Raw genomic sequence first — 15,380 nt, 5'->3', positions numbered from 1 at the left:
CGAGCAAACGAGGGAGGCCGAGGGAGCAAAAGGGCACCGTTGACGCCTCTGTCGCCGTGTGCCGTCGCTTTGGCATTTCGCACCGCTCTGCTCTGCCCTGCCCTGCCCTGCCCTGCCCTGCCAGTGGGGGGGTGCTGTCTCGCCGGCGTGTGCGGTGGATGCAATCTCAGGCCCTGCTCGGTGCCACTGCCAGGAAGCCCTGGGCCGACTGGCGAGCCCTCGACGAAAAAAGTCAGGCCAGCCCGGCATCTTTTCCCTTTCCATCAGCCTCAGCTCTTCCATTCGCTGCTCCGCGAGAGTACGAGTGCCACTGCTCGCTGCACCCCTGGATCGAGATGTTCATCCTTCGCGCCAGCGCTACCCTCGACCCGGCGTGCCACCAACAAAACGGCCGCTCTCCAAATGACGCCCGTCAGTCCCACATGCCAGCCAATTTGCACCCCGTCCTGGCCTGACAGCAGCCCTGACCAGACCAGACCAGACCAGACTCTGCAATGACCTCACCTCCTCCGTCATGCTGCCCACTTGACTGAATCTTTCCATGTACATGCATTGTCTCCAGCATCTTGCGACACGTTCCCCAGCGTTGCCGCTCCGCCGTGCCCTTGGTCCCACCCACCCGACCCGACCGACGCTGCGAATCACGACGCGCGCCCGCCGCTCCATGGACCATGGCCGCCAACTCTAAACAAGCTCGCCCAAGAAACTCTACCTGTCCCGATCCTGACTGTCTCCAAGAACCTCCCCATTTGCCAAAATTCCGCCAGAGGACCTTTGCTTCATCTTGGCCTCGCGCCATTAATCCCCCGACCTTTTTGCTGATCCCACCAATCACGTCTCTTTCGTTGTTCAAACAGTCGACGCAGAAAAAAAAAAAAAAAATCAGAGAAACGAAACGTTGAAACGAAACGACGCAGGGCTCCCGTCTGCTAGCCTCAACCGCCAACCCGGCATCCGGCAGCCCGGCCGGCCTGGCCGCTGCATCGTGATCCATAGTCTGTCACGCTGTCTGTCCGTAGGGCGGCGGCGGCGGCGGCAGCGGGAGCAGGGAGCAGGGAGCCCTCTTCCAACACGTGTCCCAAAACGGCAGAATTATTTCCTGTCGACTGTCAATTTCTGTTTCACAAAAGACGACAGCAAAAGAAAGAAAAGAGACGGCGTTGCTAAACAAAGTACTGGTGACTGAGGGGGTCATCCCAGCACACGCGCCCGCCAAAACTGCCAACGTGCCAAAATCTCGCGTCATCGCCTTGTAAGGCTTGCCCTCTCTTGCCGCGCGCTGCTGCTTCTGCTGCTGCTGCGGCTTATGTTCATGCAGTTGTGGTAGGAGAGGTAGGTAGGTGGCTGTGCGTAAGCACCACTCCGAGAGTTCTGTCCGTCTCGTATCAGACACAGTCTGACAATGCGCGTTGCAGCCCACGTTACGCGGCTCTTGTCGTCTATCATAAAGGAACCTGTTGATGACGTACCTGCTTACCTCCTACAGTATCTAATTCATAGTACAGTGTCTCGAGAGGACCCATGCGCTAGTCCCATCTGTATCGCAATCCCACGCATTGTCATTTCTTCAATTCCCACCACCGCGGTACCTTTCAAGGGACCAGAGACTGCAAGAAACTCGCTCGCATCGCGCGCTGCCTATTGGGTTGGGCAGCAAGAAAGGCAAAAGAAAGAGCAAATTGGATCGTATTCAGCAATTAAGAGCGACACAGTAGCGAGCGCGTTGCTATTTCCACCGCATTTCTCGTATTCAGCTGCCAACTCGGCTGCCGTCAGTCATCTTCTCTCCACCCGATGTCCACAGTGCATCTCCAGTCTCGCGTTCTCGCTTCCCACACCCCTCTCTACTCTCATCATCTTCCTCGTCCACAGCCCGCACATGTAATTGCCCGCGCACACACTACACAGTAGAACAAGCAACTTCCAACCAGACACATCCCCGCAAGACTCTGGATACCGCTTCCCTGCCAGTTAGCCTAGCAGGCCACGAGCCGCAGCGCTGCAGGGTCCTTCGCAGTGCCGCCGCTTCGGGACGCGGCGACTCTACGGCACAAACGAGCCAGCCCGAGCCCGCCCCCCGTTTGAAACAGAGCGCGTCGCATGCGTCGCCGCGTCTTCGCGTGGCGCGTTGACGGGAGGAAAGCGATTGAATGTGGAGGCGGTTGTGTGCGATGTCGGCAAGAGGTGCGGCGGCGGCGGCGCTGGTAGAGGTGGGTTTGGTGGGTTTGGTGTCAAGGAGAAGAAGAAGGAGATGGAGATGGGCTGGAGTGTAGGTGAGGTGAGCGAGGTGTGATGTTGAGACGCCGCCAACGATGATGAAGCGGAAGAGGTAGCGGTAGAGATGCAAGCAGACAAGCAAGCCAGCACAGTAAGTTCCTCCTCTCCTCTCCTCTCCGCTCCACCGCCAACAAACCACAAACAACATGCACGGAAATAGAACAACCAACAAATGACAAGACTCCTCCCGTCGCGCCACGGCAACACCGCCACAGCACCTAGCACAGCCTCAAAACCCTGCCGCCCGCCCGCCACAGCACTCTTACCCCTCCCCTCCCCCTGCTTTTTGTCTGTTCCCCCCGTCCTCCCTGCATCGCCCTACCTCACCACGACCTCACCCCCTGCTTATCCCTGCTTTTCCCTGCCCTCCCGCTCCGTCCCGTCTTCGCCCGCGCCCGCGCCCGCCCGTCCCTGAGGCTGTGCTGCGCTGTCCCGCCCTGCCTAACTCACAGCGATGAAACACATAGGGTCTCTGTGGGCGGATGCGGGGTGGCGGATGCAGGGCGTAGGGCGTAGGGCAGAGATTTCTGCAACAGTTCTTTTGAGGTGGTGGTGGTGCGGCTTTGGTGTGCTTTGGGTTTTTGTCACGGGTGAGGAAAGCAAGAGCGAGGGGTGTGTGATGGGAAGCGTAGGTCTTTGTGGTCGTTGTTTGAAGATGGGATGAGACGAGAGGAGACGAGGTTGGTTTTCTTGCTACGTGAGGTCCTATGTGGGTACATAAGGAGGTTTGTACGTACGTACACATCTCCGTTTCGTCTCTTTTGCTCATCATTGTCATCGTCATCGTCATCGTCAGCCACGCCAGAGCAACCAATCCCTCTCAATACCAGAACCCTCCCTCTCACCCGATCCATCCATCCATCCTCTCGACCTACTCTCCCCTCACACCCCTCACCCAATCCCTCAACACCTCATTCCTCGCCACACACCGCTCCCGCAGCGCACACAACCGCAGTATCTCGCGCTGCAGCTCCCACACGCTCATGTCTTTCAGCGGCGCCGCGTCCGCCTGCGTCGCGTCGGCCCCGACGCCGCTCGACCGCAGAGTCGTCGACCGCGCGCTGCGGCGCAGTTGCTGGTTCATGGGTGTGCCGAGTGCTGCTAATGGTGTGCGGGAGAAGGGGAGAGCGGTAGCCAGGGCGAGGGTGTTTGGCGTGGATGTTGCGGTGGTGGTGGTGACGACTGGGGACGTGGGCGTGGGCGTGTCGGCACGCGTGTTGAGCTTGGTAGCAGTAGTAGGCGTGCTGCCGGAGCCGCCACGAGCAGCGCCGGCTGCGTCGGTATCCACATCCATCGCATCCGTCACGGCATCATTGCGCGGCGTAGCGACGGCGACGGCAGGGCTGGAGCTGAAATCAGGCGCGCGCGGCGTCGGCGGGAACGAGGAGTGTGTCGGCGAGGACTTGGGAACGACGCCGTGTGCTGGCGTCTGCGTCTGCAATTCGGTGCTATCGTCGTGCTCCTGGTAGCCGCCGGGCGTCGGGGGGCATTCGTCGTCTGCCTCGAGTGACGCGGGAGCCGTCTGGCTGAGCAGACCGACCCTCCTGCGCGCGGCCGTGTCGCAGGACTCTTGGGGCAGGCCGCCGGCGCGCGCGATGTCGTAGGCGGCTTTGGCTGCGCTGCGCTGGGTTGTTGATTCGAAGGCTTGGTAGATGCCGCCGGGGAAGGGCAAGGCTACTGGCGTGCGTGGAGGCAGTGAAATGTCTAGAGGGAATTGTGAGTTTGTTTGTTTGCTTATTGTTTGATGGGAGAACTCATGGAAGAAACTTACGCTGGCCTTCGGCAATGAGGCACGCTTGGATGAAAGGCAGGACCTTGCTGCGGTAGAAGGAGATGTCAAAACGCAGAGTTGCAATGCGGCTCTCCTTGGACGCGTCTTCTTGCATCGACGAATCTGGGTCATCAACGACGGCTTCGGTGGTGTTGCGATGCTGCTCTTCACCTCCTCCCAGCTGCTGCTCCACATTTATCTTGTCATCCACGCAGCCCAAGGCCTGAGCCTCTTGCTCTAGCCTCTCATTCTCCTGGCGGGCGGCGTCGGTCATGGCCCGCAAGCACTTGAGGCCGGTGCGCAAGTTGCGAGCGCCGAAGCGCTCCAGATATTTGATGCTGCGCGGCAGGACGGGGTAGCTTTTGGCGTTGCAGAACTTGGCGTGGACGGATGCATGGTCGGGCGCGTCGCTGATGACGATCCATTTGACGAGGTCGTTTTGGTTGAGCGGTTTGGCCTCCGATGGTTCGTCGCGCGTCTTCTTTTTGGGAGGAGGCCTGCTTTTGCGAAGGGGTCTGGAGCGGGTCGAGTCTTTCATGGTGTTGTCGTCAGACTGATCAGACTGGCCGGAATGGTCAGACTGGTCGGACGGGTCGGAATGGTCAGGCTCGGGTTGCGCTTCGTGTGTGGGCATGGTGCGAGAGTTTGCGGTTTGTTGCTTTGTTTGTTACGCTGCGCCGCCGAGAGGAAATGAACAGAACACGGCGGTGTCGTGGAGAAGCATCGTGTGCTACGACCCTGTCGATGCCTTGGTAAATAGGCAGGAATGCAACAATATGAATGAAAGTGATTAAGTGAGCACTACGACCAAGCCTTTTTCCTGAGCCCGCAGCGCATAGGCCTGCATTTTCATGTAGGCTGCTACCAGTTGTCTTTTCTTGTCGATTCTTGAATGCTCCTGAATGGAAACATGACTGAAGGACTAGAATGAAAAGAGAAGATTACAGCGTTGCCGCATTAGGACCTCTCTTGACCGAATTTGGTGTGAAAGATGGCAAATGGTTCTACATCATGGACTTGGATGCTCCCAGTCATTCCAGAAGCCTGGAGTGTCTACACTACCCTCTGAGAAGGCTGGCGGGCTTTGGTCTCTGATGTTTTCCATCACAATTGACCAAGATACTATTGAATGGTCGTTCTCACGTCAGGTCTCTCAATCTCAAGATGTCGACTGTGGATCAAGGGACGAAGGAGCAGATGGCCGCTGATAAAGCTCTGGAAGATCGATTGCAAGGATGTTAAACCAGGGACCTCTGCGGGGCAGCTAGCTGAAGACGACGCAGGGACGAGATTGGCAGGATTTTCCGGGAGCATGGTGATTGACTCGTTGTGGATGAAGATGGCGATGGAGTAGGAGAAGGAGGTAGTGGGTCGTTTGGCGTGCGAAAAAGGGGAAAAGACTGAGGAGAGAGTGTCCAGAAGAGGGGAATGTGAGAATGACCAACTACCAGCAACATTGTCAAGCCATCGGACAGCTCGCCGCGAAGACGCCTGGTGGTGGTGGTGATGTTGTCGTCGTCGTCGAGTCGTGGTCGCAGGACCGACGCGGGGCACGGGCCGCCGACCTCGTGGCCGCACGTTGGGCGACCATTGGTCGAGCTTCACTTCTGCACAAGTCGAGCAGACGACGGCGGCACAGCCTCGAGCGCCCTCCTGTTGCAACACGCTACGAAACCCTGACAAGCCGGTCCTGCGAGCTCCTCGATTTTTTTGTCCCGGCCCTCTCACATGCTCCTCCCGTCTCGTGAATCGCCATGACGAACCCCAGCAACATCTTGTCTTGATCCACCAAACCAGTCCACCGCACCGCCTCCCCATCTCTTCACCACCTCACCCCCCATCAAACCGCGTCGCCGACGGGACCTCTGCCGTCCTCGCCTTTCTTGGCTCCCTCCGCCCTCTGACTCCGGCGCCATCTCTGCGCGTCGTTCCTTGCCGAGCGCGCCTCTCCGAGTCTGATATCACTCTGCCACCATGTGAGTATCCTCCAGGGTGCCCCTATGCCATGCCTGTCCTGCCGCCCAAAACGGCATGGTCGTATCTGACGACCATTGCACAGGAAATTCGGCAAGCACATCCAGAAGCGCCAGCTCGACTTTCCCGAGTATGCTGCAAGCTTCGTCGACTACAAAGCCCTGAAAAAGGTTGCATCACCGCGCCCCCTGGCCCCCCTCTCGCTAACACCCGCTCCAGCTCATCAAAAAGCTAAGCGCTACCCCCGTCATCCACGCCCAGAATGATCCGGGCCAGCTGGATCCCCAGATATCGCTTCAGGCAAACAAGGCCACCTTCTTCTTCCGCCTGGAGCGCGAGCTGGAAAAGGTCAACAAGCTCTACCTGCAAAAGGAGGCCGAGCTGAAGCTGCGCCTGTCGACACTGCTGGAGAAGAAGAGGTCGCTGCAGTCGCAGTCCATGCCCGTGTCGCGGCTGTCGTCGAATTATGTCATTCTCGAGGAGGCCTTTAGACTCTTCAGCAACGACCTCAACAAGCTGCAACAGTTTGTCGAGATCAATGCCACTGCATTCTCAAAGATCCTCAAAAAGGTGCGCCGGCTGCACGCCATTCGACTCGTGTTGAGGCTGACTGTGTGGTAGTGGGACAAGACATCCAAGGTTCGCCCTGTTCGCCGACACCCCTGTTTAGCCTTTCTGATGACTTGCAGTCCCGAACAAAAGAATTGTACATTTCCCGTGCCATTGAGGTGCAGCCATGCTTCAACCGAGACGTCATTAGCGACTTGTCGGATCAGGCAACGACAAACCTGCTCGACTTTGCGGCATGGGCAGAGGGAGAGCAAATGCAATACAGCACCACCGTGCCGCCCGACGCTTGGCGAGCCCTCGACGCAGATACCGATGCGGACCCGCAAATCATACAGACAATTAGCTCTGGCAACGTTGCCGGCGTCCAGGAATGGATCAGCCGCGTTGCGCCCCTGCCCGATGCTCGGAATCGTCTTACGCGGGCATTCCTCGCAACGGCCTACGAAGCTCCCGAGGCGGCTCTCAAGGCCATGCTCGACACCAACCTCGTTGATCTCAACCAGGGAGACGACGTGAATGAACGAAACTGCCTGCACAAGGCTGCCATCTCCGGCCGTGCCCAGGTCCTTGCCATTGGTCTCGAAGGCAACGCCAATGTGCGGACGCCAGATGTCTACGGCAGGATTCCTCTGCATTATGCCTGCATGCACGGCCACGTGGGAATGATTCGGGATCTGGTGTCTGCCGCGCCAGATACGGTCGACTGTAAAGACCACGACGGTTTTACTCCCCTGATCCACAGCATCGTCCATAACAACCTCGCCTGCGTGAGGAGCCTTTTGGAGCACAATGCCCGGATTGATCCAGCGGGCGAGTCGGACCACATTCCTCTGAACTTGTCCTGTCAGCATGGCTTTGAGCAAGTTGTCGAGCTGCTCCTCCAGGCCCGACCGCAGATCCTGCCCGACGCCGAGGGACTGTATCCCCAGCACCTGGTTGCAAGGTCTGGCAGGAATCCGCATATTTGTCTCATGCTTCGGGATTACGGAGCAGACCTTGACCAGCCTGACAAGCTGTATCAGTGGACGCCATTGTTCCACGCTGCCAGTGAAGGGCACGTCGAGTGTCTCAAGACGCTGCTCGATTGTGGAGTCACGGTCGACGTCAAGGACGAGAAGGACTTGCCGGCCATTTACTACGCAACATGGGAAGGCCACTTGGAGTGCATGAAGCTGTTGGCTTCTGTCGTCAAAAAGTCGTCAATGGCACCGCCGCCAAGGCCCACGCCGCCCATGCTGGGTGCTTCTGTCCCACCTCCATCCTCCACTCCCCAGCCAATGGCAATGGAAGTGGATGGCATTCCTGACCTTTCTCTGCCTCCTCCCATCATCCCCATCCGAAGATATGGCCACAACTTTCTGGAAAATAAGACCTTTGTCGTTCTCAACTTTGGCGCACTAGACTCTGAGCCTGTTCGCTTCTACGAGGACAGCAAATATCCCGCCGCACGCCTGACCATTGCCTCCAAATCATCAGATCTGATCCCTCGCAACATTCTGCTCCCTATCTCCGAGGAAAATAAAGTCATTTCCTTCCAAGTTGACAATCTCGACACGTTTAGCATCGATTTCGACGTCTTTCCGACCTTTGGCGCCAAGGTGATTGCGCGCACAGAAGCTTCTTCAACCGTCTTCAGGAATCGTGAGAGCAGCTCCGGATTCTGCAACCTTGGGCTGTTTGACCCACGCCTGCGGACCATTGGCCGCATCAAGTTCAGCTTCCAAATCATCAAGCCTTTCCCTGGCCCTCCGCTCGAAATCACACACTTTGCAACCTACTGGAAAGCGACGAGCCAATTCGACGAGTCTCCCAGCGCCTTCATCACCGGATCCAGCCTCTCGGGCGACTATGTCCGTCTCTTTGTCCAGATGACGTGCGACGGCGTGCCAGTCCTGTGTCCGCAGTGGAAAGTGCGCTACGGGCAACTCGACCTGGCCGTCCCCCGTCTCACATTCGAAGAATTCATGCACATTGGCGCCGGTAACTGCAGCGACAACCCGCTCGCGGCACTGGCAAACACGCCGTCTGGCGACATGACGGCCATCCACAAGATCCTCGCGACGGCGTACGTGCCCCTGGCCGACGCGCTGGCGGCACTGCCCGTTGACGTGCGCGTCGAACTGCACGTCCTGTATCCGAACCGCGACGAAGAAGCCAGCCTGCGCCTCGGGCCCACGCCCAACCTCAACACCTTTGCCGACAACCTGCTCGCCGTCGTGTTTGCCCACGCGCGCCGCCTGCGCGCCGCCGACGAGACGGCCGTGCGCTCGATTGTGTTTAGCAGCTTCAACAAGGACATTTGCACGGCGCTGAACTGGAAGCAGCCGAACTGTGCGTCGCCCCGTCCCTAGCCATGTAGCCTGGTAGTAGTAGACTTTTTGCTGACTGGCCACCCTGTACAGATCCCGTCCTCCTGGACAACGAACTCGGCGCCGACCCGTCGATAGCGGAGAGCGACCCGCACAAGGTGCAGAGCAGCGGGCGCACGGCCATATCGGTCAAGGACGCGGTGCAGACGGCGCAGGGCAACAACCTGATGGGTCTGATTTGCAGCTCGCGGTTATTGGTGCGCTGCCCTCCCCCCTACCCCCCTACCCCTACTTCCCCATACAACCCACTAACACCACCCCTTCCTTCTCTCCAGGACCTCGCCCCCGCTCTCATCGAGTCGATCAAATCCGCCGGCCTCGTCCTCATCGCCGACCTGTCGACGCAGGTGCCGCGCGCCCAGCTGAACCACGACGACCCCGGCGCGGCTGGCAGCGGTGGCGTGTGGAGTGCACAGCACGCGGGCACGGCGGGCACGCTGCCCGAGCGCATTGATGGGTTCTTTAAGGGTAATGGCGTGCTGCGCTTTAATGAGACGGTTGATATATAGTGTGGGAGGTGTGGGAGGTGTGATTGAGGACGAATTGAATGCTCTGTAGCGAAATGAAAATGCTGGATCGACTTTGCGAATGCTGGGGGTCCGGTGTTGACTGACTTTCTCTTCTCTATCCACTCCTGATAGTCTGGCTGACGATCGGCGTCGACGACCAGCGTCAGGGTCGTCGTGGTAGCAATTCGCAACGGATAACCACAGGGCATTAGGTTTAGAACGTCCAGACGCATTCAGTAGCACATAGACACGGCAATAAAATCCGGACAGGCAGTTGACAAGATAACTTTTCCACACGCTCAACTACTTTTCTCGACCCACGCCAGTTGTCCCCCCTCAGCTCCTCTCATTCTCCCATAGAAGCTTCTCCCTCCAACCATGCACCAACTCCCTTGCCTCGCGCGTCTCCTTCTCGCTCATATCCAACCCACTCAGATAGACGCCGAACTCAGTCAAGATAGCCTCGAGGCCGCCCTTCAACGCGACGAGCACCTCCCTCACGCCGTCAACGGTTCTGACGTCGCGGTCTCGTGCCTCGTCAAACGCCACGTCAGTCCAATGCGGGGGGAACGTGCGAACAAAGTCCTCAATGGCGCGGATGACGTCAGCGAAGGTGCGGATGATGGTGGCGACGTCGCGGTTGACCATGGCGTACGTGTCTTCCTGGATGCTGCGCAGCGCAATCTGCGTGACGGCGTTAACGGCGTTGCCGATGGTGGTGGTATGGCTGTATGGGGCGCCCAGGAGGACGGCCGCGACGCGCCGGTTGAACGTCTGGCGGAACGGCATGCCCAGTGGGCTGCTGAGCACGCTGACGAACTTGGCTTGCGCCTGTGAAAGCAGCGTGGCGGGCTGCACGTGTTGGGCCAGGAGCTGCTGCCCGTGGCCGACGGTCGATTTGAAGGGGTGCTCTTCGTTGATGCCGCCGGTCCCGCGGCGCCGTGCAAAGTCGTTGATGCGCTGAAGGTTGCGCTCCTGGCGCGTTTTTGGCGGCGGAGAGGGTGCAAAGATGTCGTCGTCGTTGAGTGGGGAGGGAGCGATGGCGGTGGGTTGCTTTTCGACGGGAACCAAAGCCTTGTTTTCAGCGGCTGGTGGCGGTGTTGGTGTTGCGGTTGAAGCGATTCGGGTCTTGATATCGGTGATTTCTGCTAGGCAAGCCGCGATGACTTGTTTGACGGTGGCTCCGCCTGGACGGTGCGACTCGAGCTCGGTGTAAATGGTCTGGCGGCGCTCTGGGAAGCGGTTGGCAATTATTGCAAGTTCCCAGAAAGCCATGTTCTAATCTTATCAGCAAATGTAAATTATGAACATCCTGGAGACTCACGCGGAGAAGATCCTTCTTAAGGGTCAGTCCGTTCAACAGGCTGCCGTTTGGATCCTTGGAATCGTTCGTGATGGGCTTCATGGTTTGGTCCTTTTGCCTCTTCAAAGGCTGTTTGGCCAGATATATGGCAAGCGCGACGTTGGCAAACTCCCACAACAGAGTCAAGAGGAAGCCCTGGACAAAGACGCGCATTGAAAGTCCAATAAAGTTGGCCACTCGGGGCTTCATATCCTTGACAGAAGGATCCTGGAATTTGGCGAATGGATACGCCAACCTCCATGCCCTCATGCGGATGAAGAGAAAGTAAATTGCATTGCCGACCACGGTGAACAAAATCATTCTCGTCAGGACATCGTTCAAGATTGGCAGCAAGCGTCTCTTGAGCACAGTCCGCTTCGACTTTTCCTGTCCTGTGGCGTTGGCGGGCAGCTTGACTCTACCATAGTCCCTGTAAATGTGGACAAAAGACTGCACCACGGCAAGCTCGAGAAGCATGCTGTAAAAGTAGAGCGGCCGCTCGTTGAGCTTTGACCGATCCCATGCTTTGCCCTCATCCACAATGCCAAAGTTGTCCTTGGCGGAGCGCGACCAAATGTAGACCGCCGAATAGAAGAAAGCCGAGGCGCCGTAGCAGATGATTGTGTAGACGGTGGTAAGGCGAGGCAAGTACTGCCAGACTGTTTGGGCGCTGCAGGTGGTCATGCGACGGCCGGCTGTCCAACGGTCAGCTCCTCTTGTACCAATGCGATACGTTTCCAATGCTTACTGTGTGCGTGTGACATGGCCAGACAGAGAATGAATAGGTAGGATATGAAGAGTAGGAGGGCGCGTATTGCGGAGACGAACCAGAATCCAAAGAGGACTGTCCATTGTCAGTTGGCGTTAATCATGGACGTTGTCAATACTCACAGCCTCCCCATTCTCCTATACACATGGATTCAATGTAGCAGAGAACCAGTGTAATCAGCATCACCCTGCCAAACTGGCGATGCAGGAACGGGGACAAAAAGTCCTTGTACGGACGCGCCGGTTTGGGTGTCGCCATTGCGCCGCGTTGTTGATCCGTCACGTCGTCGAGGCCGATGTTGTAAGGAGTCCAAATCAGTCCATGGCACGCGGAGAAGGGTGGAGAGGCGGAGGTCCAGCAGATTGCTCTTCCAGGGCGCGGTGAAAGATGTTGATCACGCAGTTGTTGGAGCTTTCGCGGAATCAAAACAGATGCCAAGACGACGTGAGCGGCAACTATTTTTGGCCAAAGCTTCCGCCGGCGCACGAGCCCACGACGCATTATGTCATCTGGAGCGACCGACGACGCAACGACGCAACAACCACCGCCCACCTATCAACGCCCAGAATCGCTTTCACAACACTTTTGACGCCTCTTATCAGGCACCACCATTTCCGCTCGACCTGAGGTTTCTCTCTTGTAAATATCGTGTCGCTACAGGGAACCGCCCACCATGTCTTTTGACGACTCCTCCCGCCTCGAGTCGCAGCCTACTACCTGGCGTCGGCAGGACGACCCAGAGTACTCTGACGATCCGGAGTTCAGGCGGTTCACGAGCCAGCTCTCCGACCAGCTCTTTTCCCTGACCTCCAACGTCACCCGCCTTTCAAATCAGATCGCCCTGCTCGGTACAAAGCGGGAGACGGAGCGCGTGCGCGAGCGGGTCCGTGACCTGATTGAAGAGACGAGCAATGGCTTCAAGGAAGTTGGCGAGGGGCTCAAGAAAGTCCAGCAGTGGCCAGACTTGAATGTAGGTTACCACGGTCGACATCTCCGTCAAACTGCGTCCCTTGAATCGCCCGAACCACGGCGTGCTGCCTGAAACAATGCTGACGCAAATTCACCGTCTAGGCATCTCAAAAGTTCACCCAGGGCAAGCTGAATCGCGAATTCAAAGCGACTCTCACCGAATTCCAAGTGCTCCAGCGCAGCGCTATTGAGAAGGAGCGAAGTTCTGCAGCGGCTGCGCGCGCCGCTCTCGAAGATGCCGGCGGCAGCGCTACGTCGCCCTCTGGCCAAGGTCATGGCTCTCAGCAAATGCTTCAAGAACAAGAACAACTGCGCCTCGCTCCACAAGATGAGGTCGACTTCCAGGAGAGCTTGATCATCGAGCGCGAGAGCGAGATTCGGAATATCGAACAGAGTGTTGGCGAGTTGAACGAGCTCTTTAGGGACGTGGCACACATGGTGCACGAGCAGGGCGAGCAGTTGGACATAATCAGCGAAAACGTCGAGGGCGTGAGAGACGACACCCGAGGCGCAAATACGGAGCTGAGGACGGCATCGAGGCATCAAAAGGCGGCCAGGAACAAGGCCTGCTGCCTGTTGGTAATTCTGGCAGTGGTCTTGACGATTGTCATTTTGGCCGTCGTTCTCGGCTGAGCGTTTCCAAAAGCTTCGCATAGCCCAGGAGGTTTGTTGTTATTGGCTTTTGCTTTTTTGTTATACCCGGTGTTTGCATAGGATAGTCCAAGGCGCTCAGGGAATGCGCTGAAGTTGATGCAGTTGCTTCTTACTGAACTCAAATAGCAAGTCTGCTTTCGTTCATGCACACACTGGGCTTTCCAGAGGCCATTCGTGACTGGTCGTCAAAACACCTCAAGACAGCTTTGTTCCAGGAAAGGCAGTTCAACATTATGTCAAGACCCCCTCTCAGAGGCCTGGACACTTGATAAGACTGCACTTTGAAGGAGATTCAATGCTCCGCCTTCAGACCAGGTTGCGGTAAGAGGGCTGTGAGGAATATGTCCTTATTAGAACTAGAACCCTCACCCTTTTCCCGTCAATTACGCCACGCTTATAAGTCAACCTCCGTCTGTTGGAATCTACACCATCATGAAAAACGTCCATCACCATCACTCGCCAATGCCCATTCCAAACACCATCATCGCCACGCCCAACTCTTCAGCATCCACGCCCAACGAAAACCACTGAGCGCCAGCGAGTCCCTCCAGCCCACCACACAGACACCACAAACACAAGTCCTTGCCGGGCACCGGCTGGAGCCACACAGTTTGGTTGAAGGCACCTTCTTCCCCCTGTCGACTGGGATTGTCGACGTGAAGTGAAGGCTGTTCGGCGCGGCAGACGGCGTGGGTTTTATAGTGGCGCGACTGCCACATGGTGCCTTCGAGGGCTGGCATGTGGTCTTCCGCGTGCGCATGGGGAGCAGTCATGTGGTGCAGCGCGTGCGTATCAGGAGCTTTCACGCGCCAGGCAAACACATATCCTCAATTGCTCGTGGCAGTGGCACGGCCCCATCGCTTGAGTACTTAAGGCGGCGTGTTGCCGCCGCTTTCACTTCTCTTCCCAAGTCTTGGGCAAATGGCTGTCGTGAGAGAACAAGTGGGAGAATATGAACTGGCAGTCTTCAAAGACTACGCCGTACGTTGGGTTGTGCTGCGCGCGTGTGGAGGTTGCAGCAGGAATGCAGCTGGGTGGTGGGGAGACTGCACCGGTTGCTGGAGTTCTGAGGTTCAGAATGTTGGACTTCGTCATGATGTGATGATGAAGAGCATTGGCAGCATTGCTGGCGGCTGTCGCCCATGGCATTGTCTTGAAGTGTCAATCCTTTGGGAGACAGACTTCTCGCGGGCCGGCCAAGGACTCGAAAGATCATGTTCAAGGACAGAAGACCACAAACAGTCGGCTACGAGTTCAGAATGCTTTCCAGGCGATTGAATCGATTGAGTTTGTCAAGAAGACTCAGCCGTGGACAGAGACGCGAGTTTTATATCTGCTCCACGGCGGAAAGTCTATGCACATGACAGTAGCCTTGCAGAGCTTATCGTGGGAAAGGGGGGCATGCGAAAGACAGAACTTTTCCTTTTCCAGGGATAAAAGAAGTTTGTTAACCCCTCTCCCTCGACATCAGTTCACGGCCCATTTGAAAAGGAAGAATGAGAAGGAGACAAGGAAACTACTTCTGCTGATTCTCGGTTGATGCGAAATCTCTCAAGAAACATCTGACTCAGAGGCTGTGCGAGTACGCGGAATCCACGCAGCATTTCAAGACACTGAAGAGCCACACCAAGGAAGCTAGATGCCTTGCCGCATCACTGAGCAGCCATGGCCACACAGACCCCACAAGCACGGAAGAATAGTAGCTAAGTCAACGGGAGAACGAACCGAAATCCCCAAGTCAACGACATGAAGCATCCCCGCATACCATCATCACGTAACAGCAACGTATGAACGCTCCCCGCGCCGCAGTACACCACCATCATGTAAAAACGACGGATGGATGCTCCCGCGACGCAGCACGCCACAGATTCCGCCCCCAACACCGCCGACACCGCCGCTCCACGCCCACAGCACAAGAAGCAGAGTGAGAGGGAAGTTGCCGAGCCGGCAAACACAGTTCGGCACTGGAACCGAAGAAGCTGCCGCTGCAACCTCAGCAACTGCTGTGTAGAGAAAAGAAGAAGAGCTGGGGAGGGAGGCAGGTTGATATAGGGAGACCAGACGGTCAGTGCTCACACCGGACGGCACACCAGACGGGCACACCTCATACCGGACGGGCACATGCTCACACCAGACGGTCCACGCTTGGGCATGTGCTTGCATGGGTTGGCTATCA

The 15,380-nt window shown here is 57.3% G+C and overlaps 6 protein-coding genes across 6 annotated transcripts; 2 read left to right on the top strand and 4 right to left on the bottom strand.

Moving 5' to 3' along the window:
• On the bottom strand, window positions 1-1,118 carry J3D65DRAFT_105466 (uncharacterized protein). The gene has a single exon (XM_066793674.1). The coding sequence runs from the start codon at window positions 992-994 to the stop codon at window positions 413-415; it is 582 nt and encodes a 193-aa protein (XP_066652087.1). The 5' UTR covers window positions 995-1,118; the 3' UTR covers window positions 1-412.
• Window positions 1,119-1,711: 593 nt separating this feature from the next.
• J3D65DRAFT_105464 (uncharacterized protein) lies at window positions 1,712-2,578 on the bottom strand. The gene has a single exon (XM_066793673.1). The coding sequence runs from the start codon at window positions 2,423-2,425 to the stop codon at window positions 1,901-1,903; it is 525 nt and encodes a 174-aa protein (XP_066652086.1). The 5' UTR covers window positions 2,426-2,578; the 3' UTR covers window positions 1,712-1,900.
• A 570-nt stretch (window positions 2,579-3,148) lies between these two features.
• Window positions 3,149-4,682, bottom strand: J3D65DRAFT_671019 (uncharacterized protein; the record flags this gene model as incomplete). The annotated part of the gene is made up of 2 exons (XM_066803356.1): window positions 3,149-3,981; window positions 4,049-4,682. The coding sequence occupies 2 exons, from the start codon at window positions 4,680-4,682 to the stop codon at window positions 3,149-3,151; spliced, it is 1,467 nt and encodes a 488-aa protein (XP_066652085.1).
• A 986-nt stretch (window positions 4,683-5,668) lies between these two features.
• On the top strand, window positions 5,669-9,749 carry J3D65DRAFT_636755 (ankyrin repeat protein nuc-2). Its single transcript, XM_066801434.1, has 7 exons — window positions 5,669-6,024; window positions 6,108-6,192; window positions 6,242-6,592; window positions 6,644-6,661; window positions 6,712-8,923; window positions 8,995-9,158; window positions 9,237-9,749. Coding segments are annotated over exons 1-7 (3,066 nt in total). The 5' UTR covers window positions 5,669-6,022; the 3' UTR covers window positions 9,471-9,749.
• J3D65DRAFT_577396 (nucleoporin protein Ndc1-Nup) lies at window positions 9,683-11,999 on the bottom strand. Its single transcript, XM_066797676.1, has 4 exons — window positions 11,704-11,999; window positions 11,561-11,656; window positions 10,795-11,507; window positions 9,683-10,748 (listed from the first exon to the last, which is right to left on the bottom strand). The coding sequence occupies exons 1-4, from the start codon at window positions 11,837-11,839 to the stop codon at window positions 9,807-9,809; spliced, it is 1,887 nt and encodes a 628-aa protein (XP_066652083.1). The 5' UTR covers window positions 11,840-11,999; the 3' UTR covers window positions 9,683-9,806.
• A 152-nt stretch (window positions 12,000-12,151) lies between these two features.
• J3D65DRAFT_636752 (t-SNARE) lies at window positions 12,152-13,353 on the top strand. The gene is made up of 2 exons (XM_066801433.1): window positions 12,152-12,551; window positions 12,653-13,353. Exons 1-2 carry the CDS (start codon window positions 12,255-12,257, stop codon window positions 13,181-13,183), a joined length of 828 nt encoding a protein of 275 aa, XP_066652082.1. The 5' UTR covers window positions 12,152-12,254; the 3' UTR covers window positions 13,184-13,353.
• The last annotated feature ends 2,027 nt before the right edge of the window (window positions 13,354-15,380 follow it).

This window comes from Phyllosticta citribraziliensis, assembly GCF_038025025.1.
Source record: "Phyllosticta citribraziliensis strain CPC 17464 chromosome Unknown J3D65scaffold_11, whole genome shotgun sequence".
Classification (NCBI taxonomy): domain Eukaryota; kingdom Fungi; phylum Ascomycota; class Dothideomycetes; order Botryosphaeriales; family Phyllostictaceae; genus Phyllosticta; species Phyllosticta citribraziliensis.
The sequence above is the reverse complement of the archived record's forward strand: the minus strand, read 5'-3'. Positions and strand labels throughout refer to the sequence as shown.